Here is a 26,946-nt window from a genome sequence, read left to right on the forward strand (position 1 = left end):
TTAATATCATCTCCCTTTCAAAGACAGATCAAGAAGATTTCACCTGCGCAACCATGTATTCGGCCATGGCTTTGCGAGGTGGTCGTGACACCGTTCGTGATCCGTAAGTACTGCTTCTGCTTCAATACAACCAAAGCTCGGTATTGATTCTGATGTGTCCATAGACTGATGCGACGGACACAAGTTGCATGCCATCGAGCATGGCGAGGGTCAATATTTGCAAGCCTCAATGCACAGCCAAAGGTCCCTGCACGGAAGACGACTCTGCCGCCAAAGAAGCCACTGAAACCACATAGTCGAGAACACCTGCGCAGACGTCTCTTCTATTCTCAGGAGGAACTCGAACTCATGAAGCAAGCCGCTCGGTACAATTCGGTCGAGCATGATCGTGGCGTCAACAAGCGCCGAACTGAAGACCGACCTGCGGTAGAGAAGCCAAGACCTGGTTCTGAACAGGCTTCGAAGAAGACCCGAGCTCGTTTTGAGGCTTCGAACATCCGAGTTGAGGCATGTAAGAGGCAATATATGCAGGAAGTCTTTGCGAGCCGACTGGTGACGCCAATGTCACCACAACAGTTGTCAAGAGAGACAACAAAGAATAATAAGCAGAACCGTACATACCAGAAGAGACTGGCGGCTGCAAGTCCACCCTTGCCGTTCACACCTGAGCTGGATCTCGGCCAGTCTATGGCATCGGCTCCCGCTGTTCAAGAGCAAGTCAAGTATAATGTGCAGGTCGGTGGGCACATGCAAGGCACGCCTGTCGGCTACGGCCCATGCCCTTGTATTGACTGCATGAACTGGAAGGCCACGCATGATTATGAGACAAAAGTATCAGCGGCCGAGGTGTCATCCCCTCTGGATGGTTGCGCCGATCCAGCTTCAATGGCTGGCATGAGCACATCTACTCAGCTAGCTGAACCGGTGGATATGGACTGGGACGTGGATGTTGGTCTGGTGACTCCACAACCCCAGCAGCAAGCTCAGGGTTGGCCGAGCCAAAGCCAGACGTTGGAAGTCTCATTCCATGGCACAACGTCTGGCCCTACTTATATGCCCGCGCCGACCTCGACAGTTCTGGCGCCGACGTCTGCTCAGCTGTTTCAGACGCCTAGCGTTAGTGTAAAGAGCACATCGAGCGGAGGCCAGGGTGTGAATGTTGGTTTGATGGGCAGCAAGTTCGCGGTTGCACCACAAGTTCCTGCAACCTCGCCATCAGCCAGTACCGCAATCAGCACCGGCTACGCTGGTCAACAATTCCAACAGACAGAGCCTGACACGAATGATTCTCCGGTACCTGCGTGGGCCGGCGCTGAGCTGAATGTCTCTTCCGGTACGAATCAGGCTGCAACATTCGAACCGGCGATGTTTGGAAAGTTCCAGACCTTGTCAGTAAGCAATGAAAATGGCGCCTCAGTCACCGCAGCATCTGATTCGCCGCTGTCGATCAACACGCCGGAATCTTCTCAACATAGCAGTGAGCCAGCTACTCCCTCAACTGATATCACCACCCCCGACGCAGAGGCTCCAATACCGCCCGAACCCCAGCAGTCGCCAGTGGATATGGGCAACCAGGATAATATTGCGCCAAACCCTGCTATGCCTGTTACGAATAACGGCGAACGATCGTTGGAGGACATGTTGAGCTCAATGTCAGTCAATCAGAACGACAATGACGCTCACGTACAGGCCTCGCAACCAAATGCACCTCAGTCACCATCAGTTGACAAGGAGGCTACCAATATCGCCCCACCTCAGCTTGGTGTCTCCGGTGAGCATGACATCAGCTCACTAGGTGAGTCGCTCAATTCGCTATCGGTGAACAATGGCCACGATGGCCAAGATGCCGTCGCCAGCAATGGACCCGATGCGCCGAACGTTTCCAATGGTCAAAATGTGCAAAACACAACATCCCAAGCTGCTGAACACCATGATGGCGAGGATATGGAGAAGCTGCATGACAAACTCTGGAGTGTCCCTCCTGTTGTTCGGTACCTTCATGAAGATATTCAGGCCGCGGTAGAAGACTCTCTCCGGTTTGTGCTCAGTGCTTGCGAAGTCGAGGAAGGCGAGGAAGGCGAGGATGAAGAAGATACATACAACCTTGATGAAAATATCGGCGATTACGAGGTTGTGGAGGACTTCGAGAAACCACTCGATGATCCTCTAGACAAGTTCGGTGAAAGCATCGACCAACTTATCAAACAGAACAAAACACCATTCTGGAAACTGGACAACCTGCAAGGTACTGATGAGAACGAAGATGAAGCCACCGAAGCATTCCTCAAGCATGCCCAGAAGGCCTTTGCAGGCTCCAAAGAAGCCTCACTGAAGAAAGCCTTTATTATGAAGTGCTTCGATGCTGGCGTCATGCCCAGGACGCTGATTGCCGACCAAGCATTGAGGGACGACCTGCTTGGCTACGATGACTGGGTCGTCAACAATTTGAAGCTGGATAATGCGTATTATGGCATCGTTGACATGACTGCAACGACTGGGCTGCAAGGTGGAGATATTGACAATGTTGCGGCGGTCTTCAAGGGCTGGAACTCCTTCGGCAATATCCAGGGCGCGCGCGCTATTTTTGAGGATTGGCGCAAACTGGAAGACCCAAACACCCTAGAACGCACACTGCACAGCATGCTTCGACACGCCGGACTTTGCAAATCAGGCACACACAAAGCCCTTAATGACTTTGCCCCTTACGAAAACCTGGCGAAGGTCGTCGCAGAGCATGCACCATCTGCACCATCTGCACAAGTATCGCAAATCGCAACAACAATCGAAAACCTGCTGAAGCACCGCTTCCCTCGATCCATGAGATATGGATTCGAGGCCCACGACCACCCCCACGGTGTAAGACCACGACCACCTCCTAAGCAGACGAGCAATTCGCCAGCCACAAGAAAGCTCGACGAGAACTATAATGAGTAAAGCATTGTGATGAACACGACCAAGAACTGGAGCATATATTTTGCTGAATGCTGAGGCCCGACAACCTGTAACGCCTCATGCGTGCGAGCTTGATTGTTGTTCGACCACGAAGAAGACCACGTCCGAGATTTGAAATCGTTCTTGAGAACAGCTGAAGAGGCGCTTGAGACTTGTGCTCGTACGGTCTCGTGATCACAGCCAAATACACCACAACACGACATTCGAAGATGAGAGATTGAGCTGGAGGGTGCTGCACAAGATTGAGTGGAAGATGAAAATGGACGAATCCTTCCTCGCGGACCACCGCGAGTATTGGAAGGACGTTGTGAGGTTGGAGGAGACGAATCCTTCCCTGCGAGTAGCGCAGGTAGTGGAAGGACGTCAGGTGGAGGCAGGGGCGAATCTTTCCTCGCGGACAGCCGTGGGTATTGGAAGGACGCCAAAATTGTGGCAGCAGGCGAAACGCCGCATGACTGCAAGCCAATGCGGTCTGTAAGACGAGCGAGTCTGATGGAGGATGGGATGTGCAGCACTCTCTGGCGGATCGGAAAGGGAGAAGGATGTCGTTTGTGGTGGATTAGCTTCTTCACGTCAAGTGCGAGCACATTGATGAGCGTCTTTTATGGCTGGACTCGAGTCATTGATGGAAAGCGTCGGATAGATGGTCGGCCGGATGGTTGAGACATGATGAACTTGCCGAGTGAGGATGAAGCAGGGAGTCCGGACTTTAGACACTGTTGAATATATGTTTTATGTGACTTGGTCTTGTTTGTAGCATAATGAGCATGAGCTTAACCAACGTGGACTTTCTCAATCAACAGCTGAAGAGTAGTGTTCCTCATGTCCCTCCGATGTGATCTGGACTTCGGTATGCCATTCGCCTATGTCTCGAACACGACGTGATCTGGATCGCTCAAGCTTCATGCCTGTTTACGCTAGGCTGAGACATCGTGACGTTGACACAGCATCATGCCTACTGGAGATTTGAGAAGTCCAGAAGCTGTCGAGGTTCAGTATGTAGACGCGCCTTGGAAAACCTTCGCGGCGAGTTGGCAAAAGTGGTCTGTGCTTTGGCTGCTAGTTCAATGGATACCTTTGGCAACTTTTCTGACCTGATCCTGACGTTGCCAATGCGGTTAGACACTGACCTTTTGATCAGTGTGGATCTAAGTAGGTCAGGAGAGTTCTGACCTGGTCATTCTGACCTGATCTTTTCGGTGATAGCGGCTGCCCTTTAAGTAAGGTGCGCGTTGTTGACGCAAGCACTAAGTGTTCAACCAGTCAAAGGTGAATACTATCTGGAGTTCGAGAAGTCTGCTGCTCACGCTCCGTCGCTACCTGTGCCACTAGAGCGAAAAGATCAAACCCACGCTATCCCAAAGGGCAACGTCAGGATCAGGTCAGGAAAGTTGCCAAAGGTATCCAATGAGCGGAGCCGGCTACTGAACGAGCATTTGCCGGACATGATTGGTTGTGCACCGGGCCGGGGACGCTCTCTTGCCTACTTTCATCTAGGTCTGAGAGTCCTGGATATCACGGTATGGGTATGTGCAACAGTACCATATACACAAGGACGTGTCTGTGCTGAAAGTTTTCCCGGTTCTGCAGCTACTGCCCGGCCTCACCAGCGAGGCTGGGGATCGGAAAGCACGATCAGCCACACCGGAAATCTCAAATTAAGGGCGTTTTCTTGGCGCGCTTATTGTTGAGCTTGCTTCTGCGAAACTCTCCCACTTGATTGTCCTTTTGCGTGACCGGACAGCATGGGCTCTTACCGATCTTGGTAGTTTGCAAGATATATCAAATGTCACCAGCGACGGACAACTAGCTTCCTGCCCGAATGCCAGCTGAATCAATGGACCTGTGGTGTCCAACGCGACCTTGGACTCATCTTAATGTTCCGGCCTTTTGCTTCAGCCTTTGTCTTTCGAAACATGGCTGGAGATAGTCGAGGCCCAGGAGAGATCGCTCCTAGTTGGAAAAACGAGGCTGACCTTCGTTTGCTGATCAGCCATCGATGAATATCATCCGGGAAAGATTTACACTAACGTTGCCAGGGCTCTGTTGACTATTAACTTGTGCATGAAGCCTTTGTCGACGTACAACTGCCTCTGCGCACACCGCTGGTCCAAGTCGGCACAGCAGCGTAGACTACCGCTGACCCAACATTTCAGACTTTCGCCATTGGGCACATGTGTGTTTATTACCAACCGGTCGCAGCGTCCCTGCAGCCCGTATTGAAACTATCATAAGGAGGCTCAAGCCGAGCGGACCAGATCCTCTTGGCATGTTGTTTCATTGGGCGCCTGCTCGTTTGACAGCATGTCGCTATCTTGGCACTGTACCTCGAAACGGAAATCGAGAACGCATTCCACCTTGCCTTATCACCCAATCTGCCTGCCAGCCTCCGTTCCTGATGCACGGTGCGGCGGAACTGCACGCCAACGACGAGCAACTCGCATATACGAGCAATCATCATCCGGACAGAGCTAGAGATTACATGGGCACCCATGGCTGCACCATCTGTGCTTCTGGAAAGTGCAAGCCAGCCTGCCATCTAGTCCACTACCTTTCACAATCGCATGTGACCAAAGTACTACTGATCGAGAAGACTATATCCTTCGTCGTGGCCCAACAAAACTGCGGCTGAGCATGCTGCACCAAGTCACTGGGCCTCTCCTTCACTCTCGCAGGCGATATCTCTGCGTTGATAGCCGGTGGTCATAACCATCAATATAGCACGAACAAACGTCTGCTCGAACAGCGTGGTCGTCGAGCGCACAACGTCTACGCATGTCGATGGACATCTCCACCTGCAACATCGGTGGAATTGACCCGGTGCTGCTTCCTCTGTATATCGGAGGTAACCAGGTATCAGCCCGGGGACCTGGGACAGCTTATGGCATAGCAGCTACTCTGGGCCAACCTAGGCAGTTCTTCTCACTCCTGCCAATATTCAACGTGAACAACACTTTTGTCGTCAATGCGGACCACTGCAAATCAGAGACCAACTATTCGTGCATCGCGCTCAATGGAGGAGTCTACAACCCCCCAGACGATGTGCAGATCGAAGTCGACCCGGTCAGGTGGAACGGCACGTCTGGTATGGATGTCGTTGTAGGGAATGATTACCAGGAAAAGCTTTACAATGATCGCTTGGGCATAGGTGACAACGAAATTTTTGGCTTTCCATTCTACACCGGCAGCGATAACGAGGGCTGTGAGTTATCAAAGAACGCTCGATACTTCCGGGAAACTAATGATATTCGTCACAGCCACTGACCGGTCGGCCCTTGCCCTGGGCCTGAATTCATCTTTCATTCGAGCAGCACTTGAGACGCAGATGATTGGCACTAAAGCATGGTCTTACTGGCCTGGCAACAAATACCTGGGACTGGATGGCCTCCTTATCCTGGGCGGATACGACGAGGCCCGTGTTGGTAGCGACTTCGCAACGTACAAGACAGAAGAAAGGTACAACGGCGCTTGGCCAGCCACGACGTACCTCGAGATTAAAGGTCTAGAATGGGAATACAATCCTGGAAATTCAACCAATCTGATGCCTAGCGACGCAACCACGATCGGTGCCACACTCGAGCCTTACTGGGACGCTGTCTATCTTCCAACGGCATCTATGGACATAATTGCTGAGTCATTCGAATCAACTTACAACTCCACCATAGGGACATACATGTTTGAGGACTTTCCCGTTGGCAACTTGATCGTCACACTAGTTGACGACACAAGAACGATCATTCCTGCAGATGACCTCTTTGACTATCCCACTTACTACGATGACCAAGGAACAGAAACGTACTCCTACTCGGACGATTACTCTTATCTATATGCATCCAAAATCTTCGACACTTCGGACTATGCCGGCGATTACCTGTTGACACTGGGCCTGCCGTTTTTATCCCAGAAGGTCATTGTCGCTGATTTTGACAACGGCGAATATCACATGGCTGATGCAGTCAAGCACGACCTGGGAAGTGGAGCACGGAGCCTGAAACCGCTGTGCACTGGTGGTGCGCTAGCAGGCAGCTCCAACAAGACTGAACCGATTGACCCCAAGCTGGTAAAGAAGAGCACAAATGTGGGAGCCATCGCCGGCGGCGTAGTTGGCAGCGTTGCCGGTCTTATCATCATAGCATTGATCGCCTTCTTCGTTCTCCGACGCCGGAAGCAGAAGCAATCGGCCGAAGATCAGCAGCAAATACCATATCTTCCCGAGGTGACACAAACCCAGTATGAGCCTCCGCATCGAGGATCTACTATTTCTCCCCCTCCTAAATACATGACCTCCAGGGTATGTGAGAGTGGCGTCGACAGTCAACAACCACAAAGGCATCGATCACCCCCGCCACACGCATCACAGCTTTACGCAGCTGGTTCGGAGCTCCCTTCACCAGGATCTGAATCACGCGAGGTATCGAAGTGGGCCGGCAATGGCGGCACTGGAGCGGATGCTCGGCTGTCGCAGGTCGGGGTCAACAGTGTTGGTAGTAATCACGAGATGAGCTCGGAGAACAGGTTCACGGCCACGAGTGGACCGATTGAGATGCCTGATGTGTTCGAATACGACGAGCGAGTCGACGGGCAGGCTGGCAGGCAGGCAACCTGAATTCGCCAGCTGAAATACTGAAATGCTGAAGGAATCGCGAGTCCAATGCTCTCGTAGCATTCACGATGGGTAAAAACAGGACGTATTTGAGCTTGTACATCTTCCACCGGAAGAGCTTCTGGTATCTCTCGACTCAAGTTGACACATCCTGACATGTGCTTCTTCCCCTTTTCAATGCGAATCAGTGCGCTTCTGTCCACGCGGTTCTGTATCGCCTATGAACCTCCTTGCCCGAGACGTGTCTTCCTTGCCCACGCGGCATGATGGCCTGGCGATTCAAGTCCTCTGCTCCAGCGTAAAGCGTCTTACCAGCTTAGGCTTAGCTCAAGCAATTGGCAAGCTAGCCGACCTAAGTAACATCTCGCTTGTCGTCTATGCTTCGAACTCGTTGATGCTGTGTGATGGAGCCTGACAGCTATGTCTTGTTCGCATCGTGGATTCTACCATGGCTTCCTTGCTGATGTGCGGCTCTATCTACGTGAGATGAACATAGACCAGCTCACTGCCACGACTACCTGACAGATGCTCCTTTGCGACACAATGACGTCGTCGTCAAACCTTCACAGAGGTACTCATGGCGTCAATAGCCCGGTCTAGACAACCTCATCATCATGCAGCACAAACCTATGTCATAACACATCGTACTTTTGAGCTCAGCTGCTTTTCTTTCAACCAACAATCAGTCTCTCTCAGTGAGCCATCACAACACCATTAACATCAATACCTTTCAGACCACTCACGCACAGCTTCCAAAACCATCACATCAATTCATCCACACCCAAAATGGAAGCCGCCCGCGCCTTCGCAGCCCATCAAACCCGCCACGACGGCGAACACCACACCCACGTCGACCAAATCATCCAGCCCGCCGTCATCGCAGAAACAATCCGTCCCCACCAAAAAGAGATAGCAACAGAAGTGATAGACCGCCACATCAACCAGCCTCACTACCACACTACGGTCCAACCTCTCCAAGACAGGGAGGTACTGCCGACCAAGCATTATTATCAGACGATGCCGGTTGTAAAGAGGGAGTTTTTTCACGAGGGACATATTTGGGAGGAGTATGCAAAGGGCAAGGGGGATGATGAGGCTATGATTGCGGCCGTGCAGCATGCGGTGCCGTTGGAGCCGGTAGGAAGCGGCAGGGGGACAGTGCAGCATGGGCTCGGAGTTAGAGCGAGCTCAGGGGTACCTGGGGGAATGGTGGATTATGATACGAGACGCTCGACGGCGGAACATGATAACAGGCGATCAACGGCAGAGAACGTTAACAGGCGTTCCGCAGCTGCAGATTACAACAAGGATTACAACAGCTTCAAGAGGCAGTCGAATGCGTCGAATATGGATGGGGAGAGGAGGGTGGGACATACCACTACGAGTGGGCCGACTATGACGACTACGACTACTACGACTATTCGGGGGTAGCGCATTCGCTACTGCTAAGGGAGTTGAAGTCCTGAAATATGCATGTTGTGTTTAGGCAAGCAGTGCGCCATATTAACATCCGGGTTCTTTTTTTAATATCTGTGTGCGAGGTCCATTTGAACCACCATACCAAGTCGGTACAGCCAACAATGCAAATACGGGTCCGCGTATCAGAACTTCGGCAACCCGTCACGACCCAATGTTGCCGTAGCTATCGTTCTTGCTGTTCGCCGAGAAGGTTCGAGGAGAACGGATTCAACTGAACCAGCACGATACTCAGGGGAGTGCAAGCATTAACAATCACCGCCTTGTCCAGTGGCATGCTTCGTCGGACGGCACAAGGAATGGGTAAAACACATCAGGTATTAGGGCAGAATAAGTTCGGGCTTGTGGAAGATTCGGTCTCGATCGAACCTAATAATTAAAAAGGACCAGGACGACGACCCGAACATGCAGAATACCACGCAGAAAAGTGCTGTGTCCGACATTAGATGAATTGGTGTTTATCGATATGGCGTATCGATTGATGAACCGGTGCCGTGCGTTCTTGCAATGAAAGTGTACGAGATACATAGCCGGTGATTAGTCATGTTTTTAGATCGTACCGTAAATAGCAATCGACATTGCATTTCCTCCTGCAACGTTCTTCGCTCCTCTTTCCGCAGGCGCTGACGAGACCGAGGCAGTAACGTGCATGTGACAGCATTACAGCGACGTTACCCCTGAGATAATGGTGTGCTCGTCGAAGCATCAAAACCACCAAAAGCACCAAAGCCGGGAACTCCTGCAAACCCTCTGAAAGGTTCCTCAGGCGTAGTGCTCCGCGCTGGTTGCCCTCCGAACCCAAAACCTCCATGCGCTGGGCTAGAGAATGCTGATGCAGGTTTTGTTGCTGCAAAGGAGCTTGCGGTGGACTGCTTGGAACTGTTCATACTATCCATGATTAACAGAGCGAATTCGGGATCTGTTGTGATCCAAGTCTGTAACCACTCGCTCTCTTCCTTTCGAAGCGGCGCATAGCATGTTGCAATCTTTTGAGCGATTGCGAGCTTCAGATCGCCGTTTCCCTCGATCAAGTCGCGAAAGTTGCTTTGACAGATTTTGACCAAGACCTTGCCTGACGGTCTCAGAATTACGAGATCTCTCAAAGCATGCGCTTTCAGGTCTGCAGCGCCGTACTTGTCGGCCACAACATACATAGCAGCGGCGATCTCGAAACCAGTGAGGTGACCATCGACGGCTTTCTGACGTGTGAAGCTGGGTGCCTACTTGCATCTAGCACGAGACATCATCTTCGCGAGCGAAAGTGGTGAGCTCGAACCTTGTTGTACTGTACAGACAGTGAAAGCGCCTCGACTTGTCGGCTCCTGGTCGAAATCGTACACGCCGCGGTAGAAGAACTGCAACATCCTTGCCACCATCCATGGATTGTCTTCTTGCATGTTGATAGCCTGCTTGCGAGCTTCCTGGCCGATATTTGCGTGAATACGATTTGTGCCGCTTGCAGACTGGTCTTCGGCACCTTGAGGAGATGATGGGGTGCTTCTGGACAGAGATGCCTCAATCATGGTTTTGAAGAAAGTCGAGTGTTTCGCAGCCAGTTCTGCGTGGATCCGCCAACTGTATGCACCATCTCCTACGGTGACTGTGAAGTCGGTATCGTCGTCGATGGCGGCGATGAACCTGCTTGTGGTTAGTATGATCTCCGTCCTGTCTTACCAGACATGTGCTCACCCGTGCATACGAGGATCTGCTGATGTATTAGCGTCAGAGGCCATTGCGGTAGCTGTCGAACCTCTGCCCTAGTGCTGATGGATGGGAGCGAGCATGGCCACCTAAGCTGAATAAGCTTAAGATAGTCGTATGGAGAACAAAGAGCAAAGAGTAAGGGAAGGCAACTAGAAGGAGAGTTCTAGAAGCAAGTACTTCCTTCAAAATCCTCATTGCACTTGCTGTAACCCGACACAAGCTGAAAGGCGTCAAAGAAACATAGGTCATGCTTGCTTCTGCTTCAAACCATGTTTTTGTGCGTCGCACACCCTCTTATGTCAGTCGAAGGAGCTGTAGGCAGGGGACAAATGGTGAAGGAGGTACTTTACACCTATCGGCACATGGTCATGCCGTATATTGTCGACCAGGTGCCTGCACCTGAGAACCTGAAGCGATGCCTAACAAGCTGAGCGTGGCTCATTCGCCTTGTTCCCTTAGCCGCGGACATATTAGTAGCATGTAGGCAGAGCACAGAGAGTCGTAATTTTGGAACTGTCTGGCAGTTCATACTGGAAAACGACACCTCGGACGCACAAAAGCATGCGATACCGTCATCAGTGAAGGTCGTGGTGATGCATCAGAACGCAAGAGATCATCGTGCTCAAGCTCGGATGCTTTTTTGATGGAATTTCCCATTGTCAAGTCGTAACATAACTCTCTTCTGTGGTGAGACAAACGACCGTCCAATATCTCCGGCATGCCCTTGGTATCATATAGTGCAAACAAATTCCCTTCCCTTAACCACACTCGACCACAAATGAGAACCTCTGATAGGATGAGAGAAAGAGAGTCACAAAATGTGATTGAACTCCTCGCTAGAACGCTGCCAAAACTGACTCGACAAATTGCTTTCAAAATGGTGATGAAGTATTGGTGAGAAGGTACCCGTGTCTGCTGTCAGCTCGCCGACAAACATGTGCGTAGCGAGTGTTATGATATGCTCGCAAGTCGTACTTTGCATAGAGCGGACGGCGAGATTTTGAAGTCATTGACACTTCTCACCTCTTCGGCTACCGCGCAGTAACCGCCGTGCCCGGCGCCCTCGGCGTAGCACTACTCTCCGCATCCCCCAACGTCCTCTGGGTCTGACCCTCCTCGTCAACAACCCTAACCTGTGGATCCGGTATCTGTATGTCCAAACACAGATAACCCGTTCTCCGGAGACTGATCAGCTTCACACCATCACTAGCGCCCACATTCCGATTCCAGTCCTCAATCCAGGTCTCCAATTTCTTGAGCTCTCCTTTCACACCACCTCCTCTGAAATCCTCCCAGAACCAGCCCGTCAGGAATCCTAGTATGCCATCAACCCAATTCGCCGGCGCGAAAGGATCGAACGCCCGCACAAGCGAGGTGTTGATGTGATCTAGTATGTATCTGAACTCTTGCTCTGGTAATAACGGATCAAGGATCTCGGGGTAAATATTGCTGTAGGTTGGTGCTAGGTCGCCGAGGATCATCCAATCTCTTCTTATCCTTATTATTCGCGTGGAATTGTAGGCCGGTGCGTGGAGAGGAACATGCGGGTTAAGGTGTGGATAGCACGGGTGGGATGGGCCCCATGACGGTTCTTCATCCAGGGGAGGCGCATCGTCTGGACCTCGTTCCAGGTCGTTGTCTTGCGACTGAGGGTACTGTGACTGTATCGGTGTTTCTGCCTGCGACTGCGATTGGGACTGCGACTGCTTGTGCGAAGAGGGCGGTAGTGGAGGGACGGCGGTTGGGTCATCTCGAGTATGTAGCGAGGAGTGTATCGAGGTCAAGGAGCGGATGTGATGTAGTGAGCGTGTAGAGGAGACTCGTCTGGGTGGGTGCGATGGCTGATCCGCCTCGTTCAATCCGTAATTCGACCCGAGCTTCGAGGGAAGCGTGGCTTGCTGTAGATCCCTCTCTTGTGTATTCTGTCTCGTCGGAGGTTTTGTCACTGGCGGACTGACCGGCAATGGCTTGTCCACCGACATTGTTCCTTGATTGATATCAAAAGATTGGGCACTTCTTCGATGGTTGGATGGTAGCCCAATGCTTGATCGGTTGCTACCCGGCTCCGGCGCGAATGAGTCTTGAAAGGTAGGACTGTTCGGCGAGTTCTGTCGCGACCGCCGTTGCTCAGGTAGACTCAGTAGTGTCCGCGTTGCTCGGCCGGTAGGCTCCTCGATGGTATCACCTTGGTCGAGTTGTGAGATGTGGACAGGAGTCGGGCGCGGGATATGGTTAATTGGGCTAAGTAATTTCGAGGAAGTGCCGACCCGAGCTGAATCGGCACCTTCCTTCTTCTGTTGCCGCGCAAGAAATGTTTCGAGGAAAGACCTTCTGTACTTTGGCTGAGGCCGTGGTGGTATGGGTATTGGTTTGGAGCTCAAGAATTGGGCTGTAGGTGGAGGTTCAGGTAAGTCCGTCAGATCTGGGCGCCCGAAAAGATCCTGTGCTATAAACCGCTGATCATCGTATATGTTGTCTCTGATTGCCTGTTTTTCCAGCGCTCTAGATGATAGTGGTTGCGATGTATCGTGAAAGTGAGCCGTGGTTGGTGGTTAGTCGTGTAAGCGCTGGAAATTAGAGGTGTCGGTAGTGGTCGCAGCGGTGCCAACAGAGCCAGTCTGCTTTCTCCCGAGCCGCCTCTGCGCCTATTTTTCTGCAGCTCGACCTTCGGAGAATAATAATTCGTCGGCGCTGTGTGCATTATGCAAGTCGGATAATACTAGTAATACATGGTAGACAAGAAGCAATATGATTACAAGTACAACACTTTACTAAGTAGGAATTAAGGTTGCTGAGACACAACTCGGTCCTGTCCACGAAAGTGACTTATTTACAGTCTTCGGAACTCGTCACTTTCATGGGTGTGAACCAGCTGCTCTCAATTGTCTTGTCAGCGTTCCACCCGCTGCCCTAGCACTCCTGCCTTTTACCCGCGGTCCCCCTTTCGTTTGAGCCATCAGGAGGCCTTTTGCCAGATTACCTACTCCTCTCTTTAGCACACGTTGAGTCTCCCATCGAAACAGTGCGTCCCTTCATGCACCATCACGTCTTCGAGGAGCGCTTTACAGCCTTTTTTTGCAGGCTGGGTCTGATTTCCATCTTGGAAATTGGTGATCGTATGCTCAAAACATCCAAGATGGAGATTGTGCAGGGGTAAATCTAAGCTTAGCGTGTCTGCTTCCGGCTTGCTATCGATTCGCTTCGGTCAGCACAAGAGCTAGCTCAGGCACCGAATGAAAGCCGTAACATTTATCTGATACCTCCGGCAGAGTTTCGTCACGTTGAAGCTTCATCTTTCCACCCATCACCATCACGAATAATAACAAGGTCTGGTGGTTGGACAACAAGATGATGGTTCGTAACGTTCCTCACGTTTTGGCTTTGCAACGTAGGCGAGATTGTTTTTGCTGTCTGTCACCCGTCGCGGCTTGAGAAAACCTGCAGCTTGTCACCGTGATCGATCGTTAGCCTTGCCGTGGACCCAGAACTTTGGAACAGGCATTCGACGCCAAAGTCAAAAAGCGAAATGATCTTCATGTGAGACAACCCGAGTAATTGCAGCACAATCGATAGTGCGATGGGTCGGGCCTGGCCAAAAAGGCAGCACTTTAATCAGATGACTATCTGTGCATGCATTCTCATAACGGAGGACTCGAAAGTGTTTAAGCAGAGAGCAGTTTGTCCTGAACCGAGCTCTGTTTCCAAGGGTGAATCACTGCAATCTACACGTCGTCACCCGCATCTCACAGATATACCGCTAGTCCAAGCAGCGCAAGAGCGATGCCATGGAGGGTTGTTCTTTTCAGGTCGAGACGCTGCGCAACGTTCGTGGTCGTTGGTGATGTCGTGGGTGATGCGTCTGATTCGGTCGGCAGACCCGTGGTTGTGAATGTTGAGATTGAGGTGCCAGCAATATCTTGCGACGCTGAGGTAGAGCCCGTACCTGCGCTGCCTGTTGTGCTTGCGCTCGAGGCTGAGGTCGTGCTGGCGACCGGAGGCAGCGATGTTGATAATGCCACAGTGCTCAAGATAGGGTTTTGCGTTCCGGTAGATGCTGTGGCATATGGCGCGATCGTTGCGGTGTCGTTGAAGATTGCACAGAGTTCCGCGACCGCTGCAATTGTCGCTGTCATTCATGTTAGAAGTGTCCACCGCTTTGCATCATGATGCTCACTATCGTAGTCGGCTTGATTGCAAGCGCTCTGTGCGCAATCGCTCACCCGTTGAAGGTATTGATCATATCCACACAGACAACTCCATTGGCTCTGTGCACATGGTGTGCCGTTCACATTTGCGATGCATGGTAGCTTAGATCGTTAGCAACGTCCCAGACTCATGATGCTTGCCTTACTCCACAGTCTTGGGCTCTGACAAGGTTGAAGAAAGCTATGCAGGCGAGTGCCAACTGCCAGACCTTACTCATCATGTTTGCGGATAACACCGGAATGTGCAAATTCAAAGGAATTAGTATAGGATGTACTAGGATCGATTAGAGGTCAGGTGTAGATCTGTTCCTGAGGAGTGTTCTTTATGAATCGTTTGGGTGGTAGGCACCACTCAATTCAAGCCTGAAATTGCAATATTTAGCGCAGCCCAGCCCTGCATAGCCGCGACGAGCGGTACACCGTAGTTACGAATGATATAGCAGCCGGCTTGTCCCCCTTTCTGGGACAAGCGGCCACGTTTCTTTCTGAATTATTACAAAATATCACGAAACATGGCACGTGACGCCATGTGTGGCTATGGCAAGGACGAATGGTGTTGGGAATATCAAAGCAGTTGCGCAAGTGTCAAGAAGCGCAAGATCATTCTGACAAGCCAGAGCCGAGCCTCTTGCTGGTTGAAGTCTATCTTACCATGACGTTCGCTGAATGTTGGGAGACATCGTGACGAGCAGCGTGGTCGGCATGTACATGTGCGCCAATGCCAACAAGAAGCCTTGGTGTCGTTATTGCTTCATCAACGAATTCGTGCTGAACGTAGACAAGAAGAATATATTTGTAGGAGCGAGGGGCAGCTGCGTAGTAGCGAAGTGCGCACAGGCGGGCAAGATAAAAATAACGACTCGAACAAGCTGAAGGGCGGCAGAGCAAATGGTGCAAACTCCACGAGAGGGGAGTCCAAGTGGTATGTGTGAAGGACAGGCAAGACATTTGAGCAAGTTGACAAGGAAGACCACAAGGACTCTTGTCACGGACGCCAATAACGGGTTTGAGATCCGGAATATTGATGCAATGCAATATCATTCTATCTCATAAAACAGTGATCATCCAAATCGTCAAATCCAGTTCGTGAAAGTGAACACCTGTGATACATGCGTCGCCACCCCATTACAGTCACGCTCCGCCCGTACGATCCAACATCTTACAAGACAACCATCAGCGCAAACATCGACCCAGCAACAAGTCCAGAGAAAGTAACAACCTTCGCCGTATCAATAAGCGAAGCCGTACTTCCAGCCGCAGCAGAGCCAGACGCAGAACCAGCACCAGATTCTGTGCTCAAAGCCTGAATGCCAAACGTCGTGCCGGTAATGACGCTGCCGTTGACGGTAGTGGTAACGGTAGCAGGCTCAGGCGTGGCAGTTGTGCTAGAGCATCCAGACCACTGACCAGTCCATGAGGAGAATGGACCCCAACCTGCTGTCCATGTTGTCCTGTTGAACATATTAGCCGTTGATCATGCGTAAGGTGTCATTGTAGGTCTTACCAAGAAGCAGTGCCGGAGCAAGCAATGCCATCAGCCTTAGTCCCCCAAGGACCACCCCAGCCGCCATTCCCACCGTTGCCACCAGGTCCGTGACCACCGTGACCGCCAGGCCCACCCCAGTTATTGCCCCAGCTTGAACCAGGACCCCATCCACTCGGCGCTGAACCAATAGCAGTAGACACCTAAATTCGTTAGTCTTCAGTCACAGTACACAGCAACAGTAGATCCGTACCTGACTCGCCCAACTACTCCAGCTCGCACTATCCCAGTCACCGCCAGGTCCCCACCCACCAGTCGCACTAGGCAACAGACTCCCTCCACTGGTTGCGGAGAACGTAGCCTGCTGCGAGTTCGTCACGGCCGCGCCAGCATTCGCGCAAAGCTGGGCGATAGCACCGTAGATTGTCTCTTGATCCGTGGCATTCGTGCAAGATGTCGCGACACACGTGTTGATCTGAGAGATGGCGGTCGAGTTACTGCAGATGCAGTCCCATCCGGAGGACTGGTCGCATGATGCACCGTCCCAGGAACCCATGCAATCGTTCCATGAGCACGAGGGGAGCCAGCCTTGGGCGACTGTGACGCCGGCGAGGGCGGCGATGGCGAAGGACTTCATCTCGATGGTGTGTGCGATTAAGGTGAAGATGATTAGTGGTAATCTAGATGGTTTGTATGGATGCAGGGAGGATTAAGACTTTTGCGATGGACTAGAAGTGAGACAGGCTGGGGAGATAGGTAGACAAGGTGATATATGAATGATGATCAACGTCAGGCCTGAAACCCCGCCAAGGCCAGCAACACGAAACGCAGCACAGAATTGCTCAGCCCTGAGGCGTAGGTATGCTATTGTCCGAAGATAGTACAAGCCGTGAAGGAATGATTGCGTAGGCCTTCACATGTCGCATAAGTCAAGGAACGCGAGGGCTGACGACGAGCACCCCAGGATCAGCAGAATCAGCACTGAACGGGGCACAGCCCTTACCCCGATTGGGTTGTAAGGCAGGACTTCGCAGCAGAGAACCAGAGTTGTGGTCTCGTTTCTCCGGCGTCTACCCTTGGCATCTGCATGGTGATTGGTCATGCTATTTCTGACGCCGAATTAGCCCTGTTTGCGAATCGCTAGAGTCGGCTAGCTGTGTACCTTACATCTCATTCTGGCTGACCTATTTTATCTGCTTCTTCCTACCTCTCAGCCTCTTCATGTCCATGCGCTTTTCGCTTGTGTCGGCCTCTCTAATGCCCAAAGCCTTCGGCGTCAGAAAACGAATTCCCGTAGGACACGAACGTAGATAGTCAGAAAATTCGGATAGGGCTGACGTCTTCGACTGAGTGGTGATGTTCTGCAGTCGATCCTGTCGGACTACCTTTCACCGGCTGCCGACCCCCGACATCTTGGCACCCACCTTTCCTGTCTCGGAAATTGATGGTGATGCCGCCTGTCGGGTCTCTAACGGTCGTTCGAACAAGCGAGCGCCTTTTGCTTCAAAGTGTTGCAAGCTTCGTATTCTCAGCTTGGCAAATCCTTTTCACACGGCTTCAAATTGTTCTGGCTTCATATTAATCTTGCAAAGCTTGGCAAGGCAACCGCTCAATTGCAGGAACGTCTGGAGACCCTCCAGAATCCGCATGTGAGTAAAGCCGATCACTTTGATGAACTCCAGCTTTGCATGCTCGGATAACGTTGGGATGGTCTTCGTAACTCGAAACATTGTGCTTATGATATCATGTGATGAGTATCCAAGGTCCCTGTTCTACGTGTCAGTTGATGTATGATCATTCGTCTTCAAGTCCGACATACCATAACTCCTTGAGCGTATCGACTGCACTATCAATTTTGCACTCGTAACAGGCTTTGATCATAGCCTGGACCTTGACAGGATGCGGACTATCGACCACTCGGAAGACGTTGTCACCGCTGACGAATCCAAAGCCAGCCCATGTGCTCTGTAGGTTGTTTATTGCTTGCCGCATATCTCCTTCGGCACTGAACACAAGGGCAGCCAGTCCGTCGTCGGAATATTCGACCTTTTCGGCTTCGATAACCTGGAGCAAACGTTGCACGACTTGGGCGTCCGTCAGCCGCGCGTACCGCAGGATTGCACATCGCGATTGCAAGGGTTCGATGATTTTGTTTGACTGGTTGCAAGCGAAGGCAAATCGAGTCGTGTTCGCATAGATCTCCATAGTCCTCCTTAAGGCTTGTTGTGCGCCCGCAGTCATACTGTATAGTCGTCAGCAAAGTCGGATCGTGACATGTACTAGGCTGCACACCTGTCTGCTTCGTCGAGGATGACGAGTTTGTGTCTTCCCGGTGGTAAAGTAACCTTTTTCTGGGCAAACCCCTTGATCCTGTTCCGCACCACGTCGATACCTCTTTCGTCTGAAGCGTTGAGCTCGAGAACCGCCTCTTTGTATGCGTCGCCCAGTAATGTTCTCGCCAGGCATAATACTGATGTGGTCTTCCCGATACCTGGCATGCCCGAGATGATCACATGTGGCATATTGCCGTCTTTCGCTATGATCTTGAGCCGTTCGATCGTTTCAGAATTGCCGACAACATCATCCAGATAGACTGGTCGGTATTTCTCGACCCTGACTTGAAGTCAGCACATGGTTGATCCTACACTGTCGGCAAGCTACACACCATGGCAACTCATATTCTGGCCCTGCCCCATTCGGAATTGCTTTCGCTTTTCTCACTGCTGCTGTAGATGACTCTGCGTGAGACATGGCTGTTGATGAATCCGCCTCCGAAAGAAAAAGTAGTGTACGGTCAACGTAATTGCAGTGTAGGTCACTGGCCTTAGTCCACATCAACACAGCGGAACACGAAAAGTCGCGTGGGAGCGCAACCAGACGCGCCTGCCTTCCCCTCATGAATCACAATTAACAGGCTCACGTGAGCACGTTTTGATGCCTCAGGCATATAGCACGTACAGTCATGCTCAGCAATTGTGTCCAGGCATCACCATTGAGGTCAACCCATGCGAAGAATACAAAAAGAGATCGCGCTCTGCTCTATTATCCTAGTTGTACCCAGTCTGCGATTAGTCAACATCCATCAGCAAAGAAACAACAATGATGCTAGCGTACAAGCAGAACCCCAGCACATCCAGAAACCCGGGATATCGCAAAAGCCAGAATCCAGAAGAACAGCGTGGCGCGGGCTCATGTCGGTCCTTGATGTCAGATTCTATTACTCGATAGAGCAAACCCACATTCCCTTTCGGGTACACCAGCAAACAAATCTATATGTATTTTACCTGCAGAATTTGCTTCTATCAGCCAATCACATCCGGCTTCTAAAAGCATCGGTGGTTCAGTGGTAGAATTGGTCGTTGCCATCGACTAGACCCGGGTTCGATTCCCGGCTGATGCATCATTTTTGCTCTTGAACAAATACCTTTTTGCTCACGGAAGGAGAGGGACGTCGAGGACGTTGACAAGAGGGCTGGCGGGTAGGTGAAGGTTTGTGGAGGCGCTGGAACGCGAATGTGGCCGCCAAGGAATTGGGCAGCGCAACTTTTTGTTCAGCTAAGTGAACAGGCAGGTCTGCTTTGATGAGAGAGCTCTCAGCTGCATGAAGAACAAGAGGAAACACGGAGATTAAAGGCACCTCAAATGAAGTCTACACATGAGATCTGCAGCAAAACGTTCTTCAGTGAGTAAATACGACAATACTAGATAATGGCCAAGGACCCTCCGAACGAAGACCCGGTCTCACGTCTTAATAGTATCCTCCATCAGCAAAGTCAACAGCATCTACCTTGTCTGGCGGCAGGTTCTCAGCCCATTGCACCCATCTGCGAACCACGCCATCAACGCCTCTCAATCCGTCCCTTGTAGCAGGAACTTCAAACCACTCCCTATGCTCCCTTCCACAATCAGCACACTTCTCGGCCTCCTTACCCATGCCAAGGCCTCTCAGCTCAAGATGAACAAGCCTTTCGACCTTGTTGACGTGCGGCACCTTCGCGCCACCTGGACCACGTGGATCCGCGGCCGCGGATGCGTAGTGAGGATAGTATCGAACAAGGGTGATATTTTGGTTGCATTGCTTCGTCCACTGCGTCATTCGTCTGTGGACGTTCTGTGCTCTGCCAATCTTGAGCAGAATCTTCGGTGGTTCGCGGTCGTGCTTCTTGACGCTGGCGTAGCGGTCTAGTGCTCTCGCTCTGTTTCTAGCAGTAGTGGTGCGTGGCCGGCTGTCGCTGTACGCGGAAGCCCTGAAGTTATCTTGGTAGTCGAGGTCGCCATCGAGGATAGTAGATGCAAGATCGTCATCCGGCGTTGAATCTTCAGATGCTGGCGTCAACCAGAAGATGTAGATGTAACCTGCTTCGTCGTCTTTCGCGAAGGGTTTGGAGAGTTCTGATAGTAGCGCCGATGTTGTGTTTGGGTTTAGATGCGGCGGGATCAAAGACAAAAAGTTCTGAGTCTGTGTATGCGGTGAAGAAGGGTGTGCAGCGGGCCGTGGCGGTGGCCGTGTCGGCGTGAGCTGCTGTGAGTGTCGATGTGGAGTTGCGGCTGGTCGTTCCTGCATCTGTGTTTGTGTTACTGCCGTCGGCCGGGAGCCATGTGATACAGGTCTGTTAGATTGTGGCTGTGTCTGACTCGAGGGAGGCCGCTGCTCATGCCGCTCTCGTCTTCGTGCAGGCGGGCCATCATCGTTGTAGTCGTCATCAGATCTAATACAGCAGCTCCACGATGCTTTGACGTTGGATCTGCCGTACCTCTCCTGCTTATAAGTTGTCCTTCGATGTGGTGGTTTTGTGGGCGTGGCCATTGCTTCGTGTACCACGTCCTCTGGCAAAGTCATGAGCGGTCCTTGAACATTCTGCCACTCCTGGGGCAGCGTCTCACGCCTCTTTTTCCTACGTGCATCTCCACCACTACCATGTTTGGCGTTTCGCTCAGGTTTATTGACCTCGGCATCAAGATCAAGTACACCCACTTTCTCGGCGAGCGTATCGATACTACTTCGCTCATGCAAGGGCATGATCTTGGTCTTCCGGCGTTCTTGTCTCACTTTCGCCACTAGGTTCTCGGCCTGATCTTTGTGCTGCCAGCAGAAGAAGGCTGCTGCATCTCCTTGATTCAAGATTGCGACGACACCATTAGTGTCCACGTATTTGGCAGGAGAATTTCCAGGAGAGGGAGCAGGTGAGCCACCAGGTGTACACCCAATTCCTCGACGACATGGCCTACCAGAGGATGTCAATCCTTTGCAAGTGGTTGCGGGGTTCTTGCTGTCGGTTCGGTCGACCAGCGCTTCTGGGGTGAGACCTTGGAACGCCATTTTGCGCAGTACGATCTCGTTTGACTCGACAGCACTCGAAAGCGAGTACTTCGTGGTATGTTATGCACGAGCGGATACAAAGACTGATCAAAGGAATGATTGGGAAGCGCTACGCCATCGAGCTTTGAACGAGTGACAAAGGCAGCTTGTCACGTCAAAGGTTACGCACACTCACCATGCTGTTGTAGCGGTTGGTCACCAGGTCGGCAGTGCTGTTGAGCATTGTTCGATGATGAAGCGATGGAGTGGTCAGTGTGGCTATATTCGAGGCCCCGATGATGAGGTTACCGCCTAGCCGTTGGCGCCTCGTTCACGTTGAGGAGGTTAGGAAAGAGGCAGGAAAATGCTCGCTAAACTTGCCTGAATCGTAACCAGGCGGGAGGTCGATAGCGTTGGCTTTCTTCTTCTTCAAGTTCTCGTCCTTAGGAAGGAGATTGCTTCCTGAATGTGTCTGCTTTTTATACGGTAATCCTCACAGAACTAGTGATCGTCGTATTCATGCCTTGAATTACGCTTTGATACCACACAGCCACGCCATATGGTAATTGTGTGTATGTACAAAGAGTATGAGTTTCGGATCGCCATGTTCTTCAAGTGGACATGGCAGTCTGCCCTGAGTACCAGAGTCCCGCTCCTCAGGATACGAGTGCGAGATGTCGGGCTATGAATCGAGTCGACGGCAGACTCCTTCCATGTGCACTCGACCTGATTCGGCATTTTGGTTTCACAATCATATTTGCGACGAGGAATATATCCAAAGCAGAAATGCAAAATGATCACCTTCGGCAAGCATATATAATTGGTGCAAAGCAGGTACAGCGAACTTGCTTGTTTCGTATGCGAAGACTGTACGTGGCAGAGCAGAGATATCTCATTGGTCGTCTGAACAGCGTGCTTGCTAAATTGCCCAATTCTCCGGTGCGCGGCGGAGAGTTCTGGAGCAAAGGTTGCCTCAGATATCTTGGCGATGCTTGGATCATGCCTTGAACAACGTTCGCTAGTGTAGGCGCTCGTCAGTATCATGATATAAGACCGATGGTCACCAGAATAGCTTCCAGGTGATGCAAGACACGGCTAACTTATTGACGGACATTCCTAGTCACTCGCTATCCCGCCATCCACCATGAAGACCGTCACCATCCTCCCTCTCTTCCTCGCAATTGCCCAAGCCGCCCGCATCATCCAATCCAACGACGACGGCTGGGCGGAAAAGAACATCCGCGTTCTGAACCAGGCCCTCAACGCCGCCGGCAACGACGTCGTCCTCTCCGCGCCAGCCGAAAACCAATCCGGCCGAAGCTCGCTAGACGACGAACCCTCGCCACGAGAACAACCCTGCCAGTTCAACAGCTGCCCAGCCTATAGCCCACCCATTGGCGCCGACCCGAACAACCCGCGCTTCGAGTACGTGAATTCGTACCCGGTGACCAGCATCAAGAACGGCATTAGCAACCTTGCACCTCGTTTCTTCGATGGACAGAAACCAGAACTCGCAGTGACAGGACCAAATGTTGGCTCAAACCTCGACATCCAGGTTCCTTTCTCAGGGACAGTCGGCGCTGCAGTCGAGGCGGTCAAGCAAGGTATCCCCGCCATCGCATTCAGCGGACGCTCTGGTGACCCGATCTCCTTCGAGGACGAAACGCCGCTGTACAGCCAGATCTACGCTGATCTAGCCACGAATCTGACGACTGACATTCTTGAGGCTGGCACGCCATATCTGCCTGAAGGTGTCTGGCTTAACGTTAACTTCCCCGATGTGAGTGATACTGAATGCAACGATGTCAGCCAGTTTCGGTTCGTGCTTAGCAGAATCAACATTGGTCTCTTCTCTGATGAAGATGTTGAGACGTGCGGAGATGATAGGCTGCCGATGGAGAGGCAAGTGGTAGATGCTGGCTGCTTCGTTAGTGTCAGTCCAGGTGATGCGGATGATAAGACGACGGTAGATGCTGAAAGGCAGGCTGTTGTCCTGGAGAAGTTATCGGGGTTGTTGAGCTGTTTACCTTGACGAAGTAAACCAAGTCAGATGGCGAGCACTTCGTGCTCCAAGTCGCATCAGATGAGCCTAAGACTTTCTTCAATTTCAATTCCAATTTGCAAGAAGCTATCTACCTAACTAGTTCTCTATTGATGCTTGCAACTTTTGATCCCTCCCTAAGATGGACTTCAAAACGAAAAGGACAGTGTGCCTGGAATGCTCGATGTACGCTTCAATGAGCTTCACTTACGCTGAGCATGCCCATATAACTCTTCTAACTCCTGCTGCAATCGTTCGATACGCGCCTCGAGTTTTGCGACCTCCCCGTTCTTACGCGTGAGCGTTGATACCGCGTTGTGAGATTTGATCCATCGCTTGAGATCCTCAATCTCGTTGTCCTTAGCCACAATCACCCGCTTGAATTCTCGCTTAGTATTTGTGTTTGCGATAGTGTCAAGTTGTGTCTTCAAGGTAGTCACCTGTGCGCAAGCAATATCAAGAGCTCTCGAACAAGCTCTTCCTTCTTTCTCCTCAGCCTCGAGAGCCTTCTCTGCAGCTTGCAGCCTGAGCGATACTTTGCCACGTTTCTGTCTGTATGTGGCTAAGCCTTCCAATCTCGACGCGTACGTGGCATTTGCCTCTGCGGCGGCACACCTCATCTTGAGCGTTTCGTTCTCAGCTATGACCTGTTCTTCGCTTTCTTCGGCGTCTTTGCATCGAGTCTCGGCGCTTTCGATTCTTTCTTCCCATGCTGCGACTTGGAGACCTTTTCGTGCGAGCTTCAAATTTTCGGTCAGCGTTGCGTTCTCTGCGAGAGCCTGTTCTGTCTCCGCCTTCGCTGCCGCAGCTTCTGCTTGTACCTGCTCTGTCTCCGCCTTCGCTGCTGCAACTTCTGCTTGTGCCTGCTCGATCTGGGCTGTAATTCGTACAACTTCGGACTGGGCTCGGTTGTTCTGCTGCTTTGATGCGGCAACCTCGGACACTGCTATATCTCTTTTCTCAGTCATCGCTGTAAGGTCAGCTTGTGCTCTGCGCCTAGCCTGGGCAGCCGCTGCGTTCTGAGCTGTGGTTAGATCTCTTTGCTGAGCCGCCGCTTCCTCTCTCGATCTTTGCATGTTTTTTCGAGCCATTGCTGTTTGATAAGATTGCAGAAGCTTTTTCTGTTCTTCTAAGATCGTGACATTACGCTGCAACTTGTCTCTTTCAGATCGGGCGGCGTCACGCTCACGCTGCAAGTTGTCTCTCTCTAAACGAGCAGCGTCACGCTCACGTTGCATTTTTGATCTCTCTAAACGAGCAGCATCGCGCTCTTTTTCAACGGCTGCTATGCTTCTTTCATTCGCGACCAATCTTGTGTAGAGTATCTGCTGCTGTAATAGGCTGCTTTGAAGGTCGTCAACCTCAGTCTCTAGTTCTTGCTGCGTACGTGGATGTCGTGCTGGCGCTTGGAAGGTTGGTGCCTCAATTTGTGGTATGGATAAACTAGAAGGTCGCAAAGTAGCCGCGGCCCCAACACTAGCCCCCTTTTGCAACAGATTTTGGGGCGCTGGCGCTGACCGAGTTGAACGTCGTGACTTCGTTGGTGCTTTTGCCTGTTCCAGTGTTCACATTGCGACTGCGACCATCAGAGGCATCTCCTATCGCTCTTGGTTGAGGTGGTTGACCAGGACTAGGTTCATTGGTATGCTTTGCCGGAGAATATTTGGTTGCGTCGCTTGGCGCACTTGGAGGTGGCTGCATCAATGCTTGTTGAGTAGAAATTGTCTGAATGGATGACGTGGCAGGATTTTTGGTGTCATTGGCTTTCTGCCAGCCGTGGGGACCGACTTCGAGCAGTTCTGCGTCAGCATCGGAGACATATTGAGATGTCAGATCTGGTTGCAATGCACTGTAATCATTGACAGAAGGGTGGGAAGGGCCACCAAGATATCTCGAGTCGCGGACGTTTCCTAGGTCTGTCATTCAGACGTTAGAGTCGGAGAATTATTGCTTTAGCATACCTGCTTCATCGTCACCCTCTTGTTCTTCGTCACCTTCTTCATCATCTCCATCATCTTCTTGAGCAGCGCGTGCCATGACGGCAGCCTCGGCTGCATGAGCCTGTCGGGTTGAAGATTTCTCTGCATGGAGGCCGGCCCTGAAATCCTTTCTTCGTTTTCGTGCTTGGTGCGCAGTTCCTCCCCCGTCACTGTTTGTATCAGCCGGGCGTGGTCGCTTACTCTGCTGCGCTCCTGACTTGGGCGGTGCGTTTGCGTCTCGCGGGTTGCGATGGCGGTGTTGATTGCCCGTGGCGCATGTGGCACCAGAATTATAGCGTGGTGCTTACAGAATTGGATGGTTGCGACAAGTGTAGAAGCGGACGAAGGTTGTAAGTAGCGTATCTGCGGGATAGTAGTCAGTAGCACCACGTCATCCTTTTCACTACGAGGTATCGCAAGATGAAGTGCTTCGCAGCACTGCAACAATAAGGGGCTGTGGCTGGAGTGAAAGAATAAAATGCGCCAAGAATCTCCGCCAGTGCTATACACATTTTGCATCGCCACCGCTCTTGGCACGAGTAATCGAGGCAATCTCCTCTTGAGTAGCGTCCTGCTATGAGATCCGCAGGTTGGCGCTCGCAGTAATGATCAGAGACAAGAAGCAAACATGCCAATGTCACCTTATGCTGTGAGATAGGACCAACAAAGTGCATCTTCATGGCCGACTTGCTGCCGATGCTCTAGGCGCCGTCTTTGAGCTGAGAACGCTCACTTGCGTGCAATCGAGGAGGCCCGTACATAGCGCGCTAGTAGTGAGGTGTCAGAAGACGTTTGCGAGTTGTGGCGCGACTTTCGGGTCAGCGCATGGTCTGAACAGAAAGAGGCTGAAGCGTGGTCGTGTAGTAGCTTCGGTTACCTCGGTGGGTTCCGAGTGGGTCAATACCGGATCCTCCAGGTACAGCGCGGCACGGCTATTTGTAGTTGCGTTGCGGCCGCTGCCAACCAATGATGATACAATCGATGGTAAATATATGACACCGGAAAAAATTGCCTCCAAATTGGTACACCAAGCATCTTCGGGTGACTCAAATGGTGTAAGATCAAATGATCTTGCACCATTTTGAGCACGGAACGCTCACCAGTCTAGTCAGAGATCTGATGTTCAGATCTCTGACAGCTAGATCCCTGACATGGCTGGCGATAGCACCATGCTTGAGGAATGGACAAGCTCACGGGTCAAAGG

General features: G+C 51.7%; 11 protein-coding genes and 1 non-coding gene across 12 annotated transcripts; 5 read left to right on the top strand and 7 right to left on the bottom strand.

Moving 5' to 3' along the window:
- Window positions 1-53: 53 nt before the first annotated feature.
- On the top strand, window positions 54-2,934 carry PMZ80_006070 (uncharacterized protein; the record flags this gene model as incomplete). The annotated part of the gene is made up of 2 exons (XM_064874485.1): window positions 54-103; window positions 165-2,934. 2 exons carry the CDS (start codon window positions 54-56, stop codon window positions 2,932-2,934), a joined length of 2,820 nt encoding a protein of 939 aa, XP_064730207.1.
- A 2,793-nt stretch (window positions 2,935-5,727) lies between these two features.
- On the top strand, window positions 5,728-7,558 carry PMZ80_006071 (uncharacterized protein; the record flags this gene model as incomplete). Its single annotated transcript, XM_064874486.1, has 2 exons — window positions 5,728-6,154; window positions 6,210-7,558. 2 exons carry the CDS (start codon window positions 5,728-5,730, stop codon window positions 7,556-7,558), a joined length of 1,776 nt encoding a protein of 591 aa, XP_064730208.1.
- Window positions 7,559-8,341: 783 nt separating this feature from the next.
- On the top strand, window positions 8,342-8,986 carry PMZ80_006072 (uncharacterized protein; the record flags this gene model as incomplete). The annotated part of the gene is made up of 1 exon (XM_064874487.1): window positions 8,342-8,986. One exon carries the CDS (start codon window positions 8,342-8,344, stop codon window positions 8,984-8,986), a length of 645 nt encoding a protein of 214 aa, XP_064730209.1.
- Window positions 8,987-9,702: 716 nt separating this feature from the next.
- Window positions 9,703-10,764, bottom strand: PMZ80_006073 (uncharacterized protein; the record flags this gene model as incomplete). The annotated part of the gene is made up of 3 exons (XM_064874488.1): window positions 9,703-10,251; window positions 10,327-10,669; window positions 10,721-10,764. 3 exons carry the CDS (start codon window positions 10,762-10,764, stop codon window positions 9,703-9,705), a joined length of 936 nt encoding a protein of 311 aa, XP_064730210.1.
- A 1,002-nt stretch (window positions 10,765-11,766) lies between these two features.
- Window positions 11,767-15,161, bottom strand: PMZ80_006074 (uncharacterized protein; the record flags this gene model as incomplete). Its single annotated transcript, XM_064874489.1, has 3 exons — window positions 11,767-13,237; window positions 14,483-14,861; window positions 15,092-15,161. The coding sequence occupies 3 exons, from the start codon at window positions 15,159-15,161 to the stop codon at window positions 11,767-11,769; spliced, it is 1,920 nt and encodes a 639-aa protein (XP_064730211.1).
- Window positions 15,162-16,099: 938 nt separating this feature from the next.
- PMZ80_006075 (uncharacterized protein) lies at window positions 16,100-17,060 on the bottom strand (the record flags this gene model as incomplete). The annotated part of the gene is made up of 3 exons (XM_064874490.1): window positions 16,100-16,391; window positions 16,445-16,626; window positions 16,677-17,060. The coding sequence occupies 3 exons, from the start codon at window positions 17,058-17,060 to the stop codon at window positions 16,100-16,102; spliced, it is 858 nt and encodes a 285-aa protein (XP_064730212.1).
- A 1,157-nt stretch (window positions 17,061-18,217) lies between these two features.
- RFC4 (replication factor C subunit 4) lies at window positions 18,218-19,174 on the bottom strand (the record flags this gene model as incomplete). The annotated part of the gene is made up of 3 exons (XM_064874491.1): window positions 18,218-18,665; window positions 18,716-19,036; window positions 19,089-19,174. 3 exons carry the CDS (start codon window positions 19,172-19,174, stop codon window positions 18,218-18,220), a joined length of 855 nt encoding a protein of 284 aa, XP_064730213.1.
- Window positions 19,175-19,752: 578 nt separating this feature from the next.
- On the top strand, window positions 19,753-19,823 carry PMZ80_006077. Its single transcript has one exon. It is a non-coding gene; the product is annotated as a tRNA-Gly (tRNA).
- Window positions 19,824-20,171: 348 nt separating this feature from the next.
- Window positions 20,172-21,743, bottom strand: PMZ80_006078 (uncharacterized protein; the record flags this gene model as incomplete). Its single annotated transcript, XM_064874492.1, has 1 exon — window positions 20,172-21,743. The coding sequence occupies one exon, from the start codon at window positions 21,741-21,743 to the stop codon at window positions 20,172-20,174; it is 1,572 nt and encodes a 523-aa protein (XP_064730214.1).
- Window positions 21,744-22,866: 1,123 nt separating this feature from the next.
- PMZ80_006079 (uncharacterized protein) lies at window positions 22,867-23,754 on the top strand (the record flags this gene model as incomplete). Its single annotated transcript, XM_064874493.1, has 1 exon — window positions 22,867-23,754. One exon carries the CDS (start codon window positions 22,867-22,869, stop codon window positions 23,752-23,754), a length of 888 nt encoding a protein of 295 aa, XP_064730215.1.
- Window positions 23,755-23,966: 212 nt separating this feature from the next.
- Window positions 23,967-24,854, bottom strand: PMZ80_006080 (uncharacterized protein; the record flags this gene model as incomplete). Its single annotated transcript, XM_064874494.1, has 1 exon — window positions 23,967-24,854. One exon carries the CDS (start codon window positions 24,852-24,854, stop codon window positions 23,967-23,969), a length of 888 nt encoding a protein of 295 aa, XP_064730216.1.
- A 385-nt stretch (window positions 24,855-25,239) lies between these two features.
- On the bottom strand, window positions 25,240-25,800 carry PMZ80_006081 (uncharacterized protein; the record flags this gene model as incomplete). The annotated part of the gene is made up of 2 exons (XM_064874495.1): window positions 25,240-25,679; window positions 25,725-25,800. The coding sequence occupies 2 exons, from the start codon at window positions 25,798-25,800 to the stop codon at window positions 25,240-25,242; spliced, it is 516 nt and encodes a 171-aa protein (XP_064730217.1).
- Between the last annotated feature and the right edge of the window lie 1,146 nt (window positions 25,801-26,946).

Source organism: Knufia obscura (genome assembly GCF_036327395.1).
Source record: "Knufia obscura strain CCFEE 5817 isolate CBS 148926 chromosome Unknown scaffold_6, whole genome shotgun sequence".
In the NCBI taxonomy this organism is placed as follows: domain Eukaryota; kingdom Fungi; phylum Ascomycota; class Eurotiomycetes; order Chaetothyriales; family Trichomeriaceae; genus Knufia; species Knufia obscura.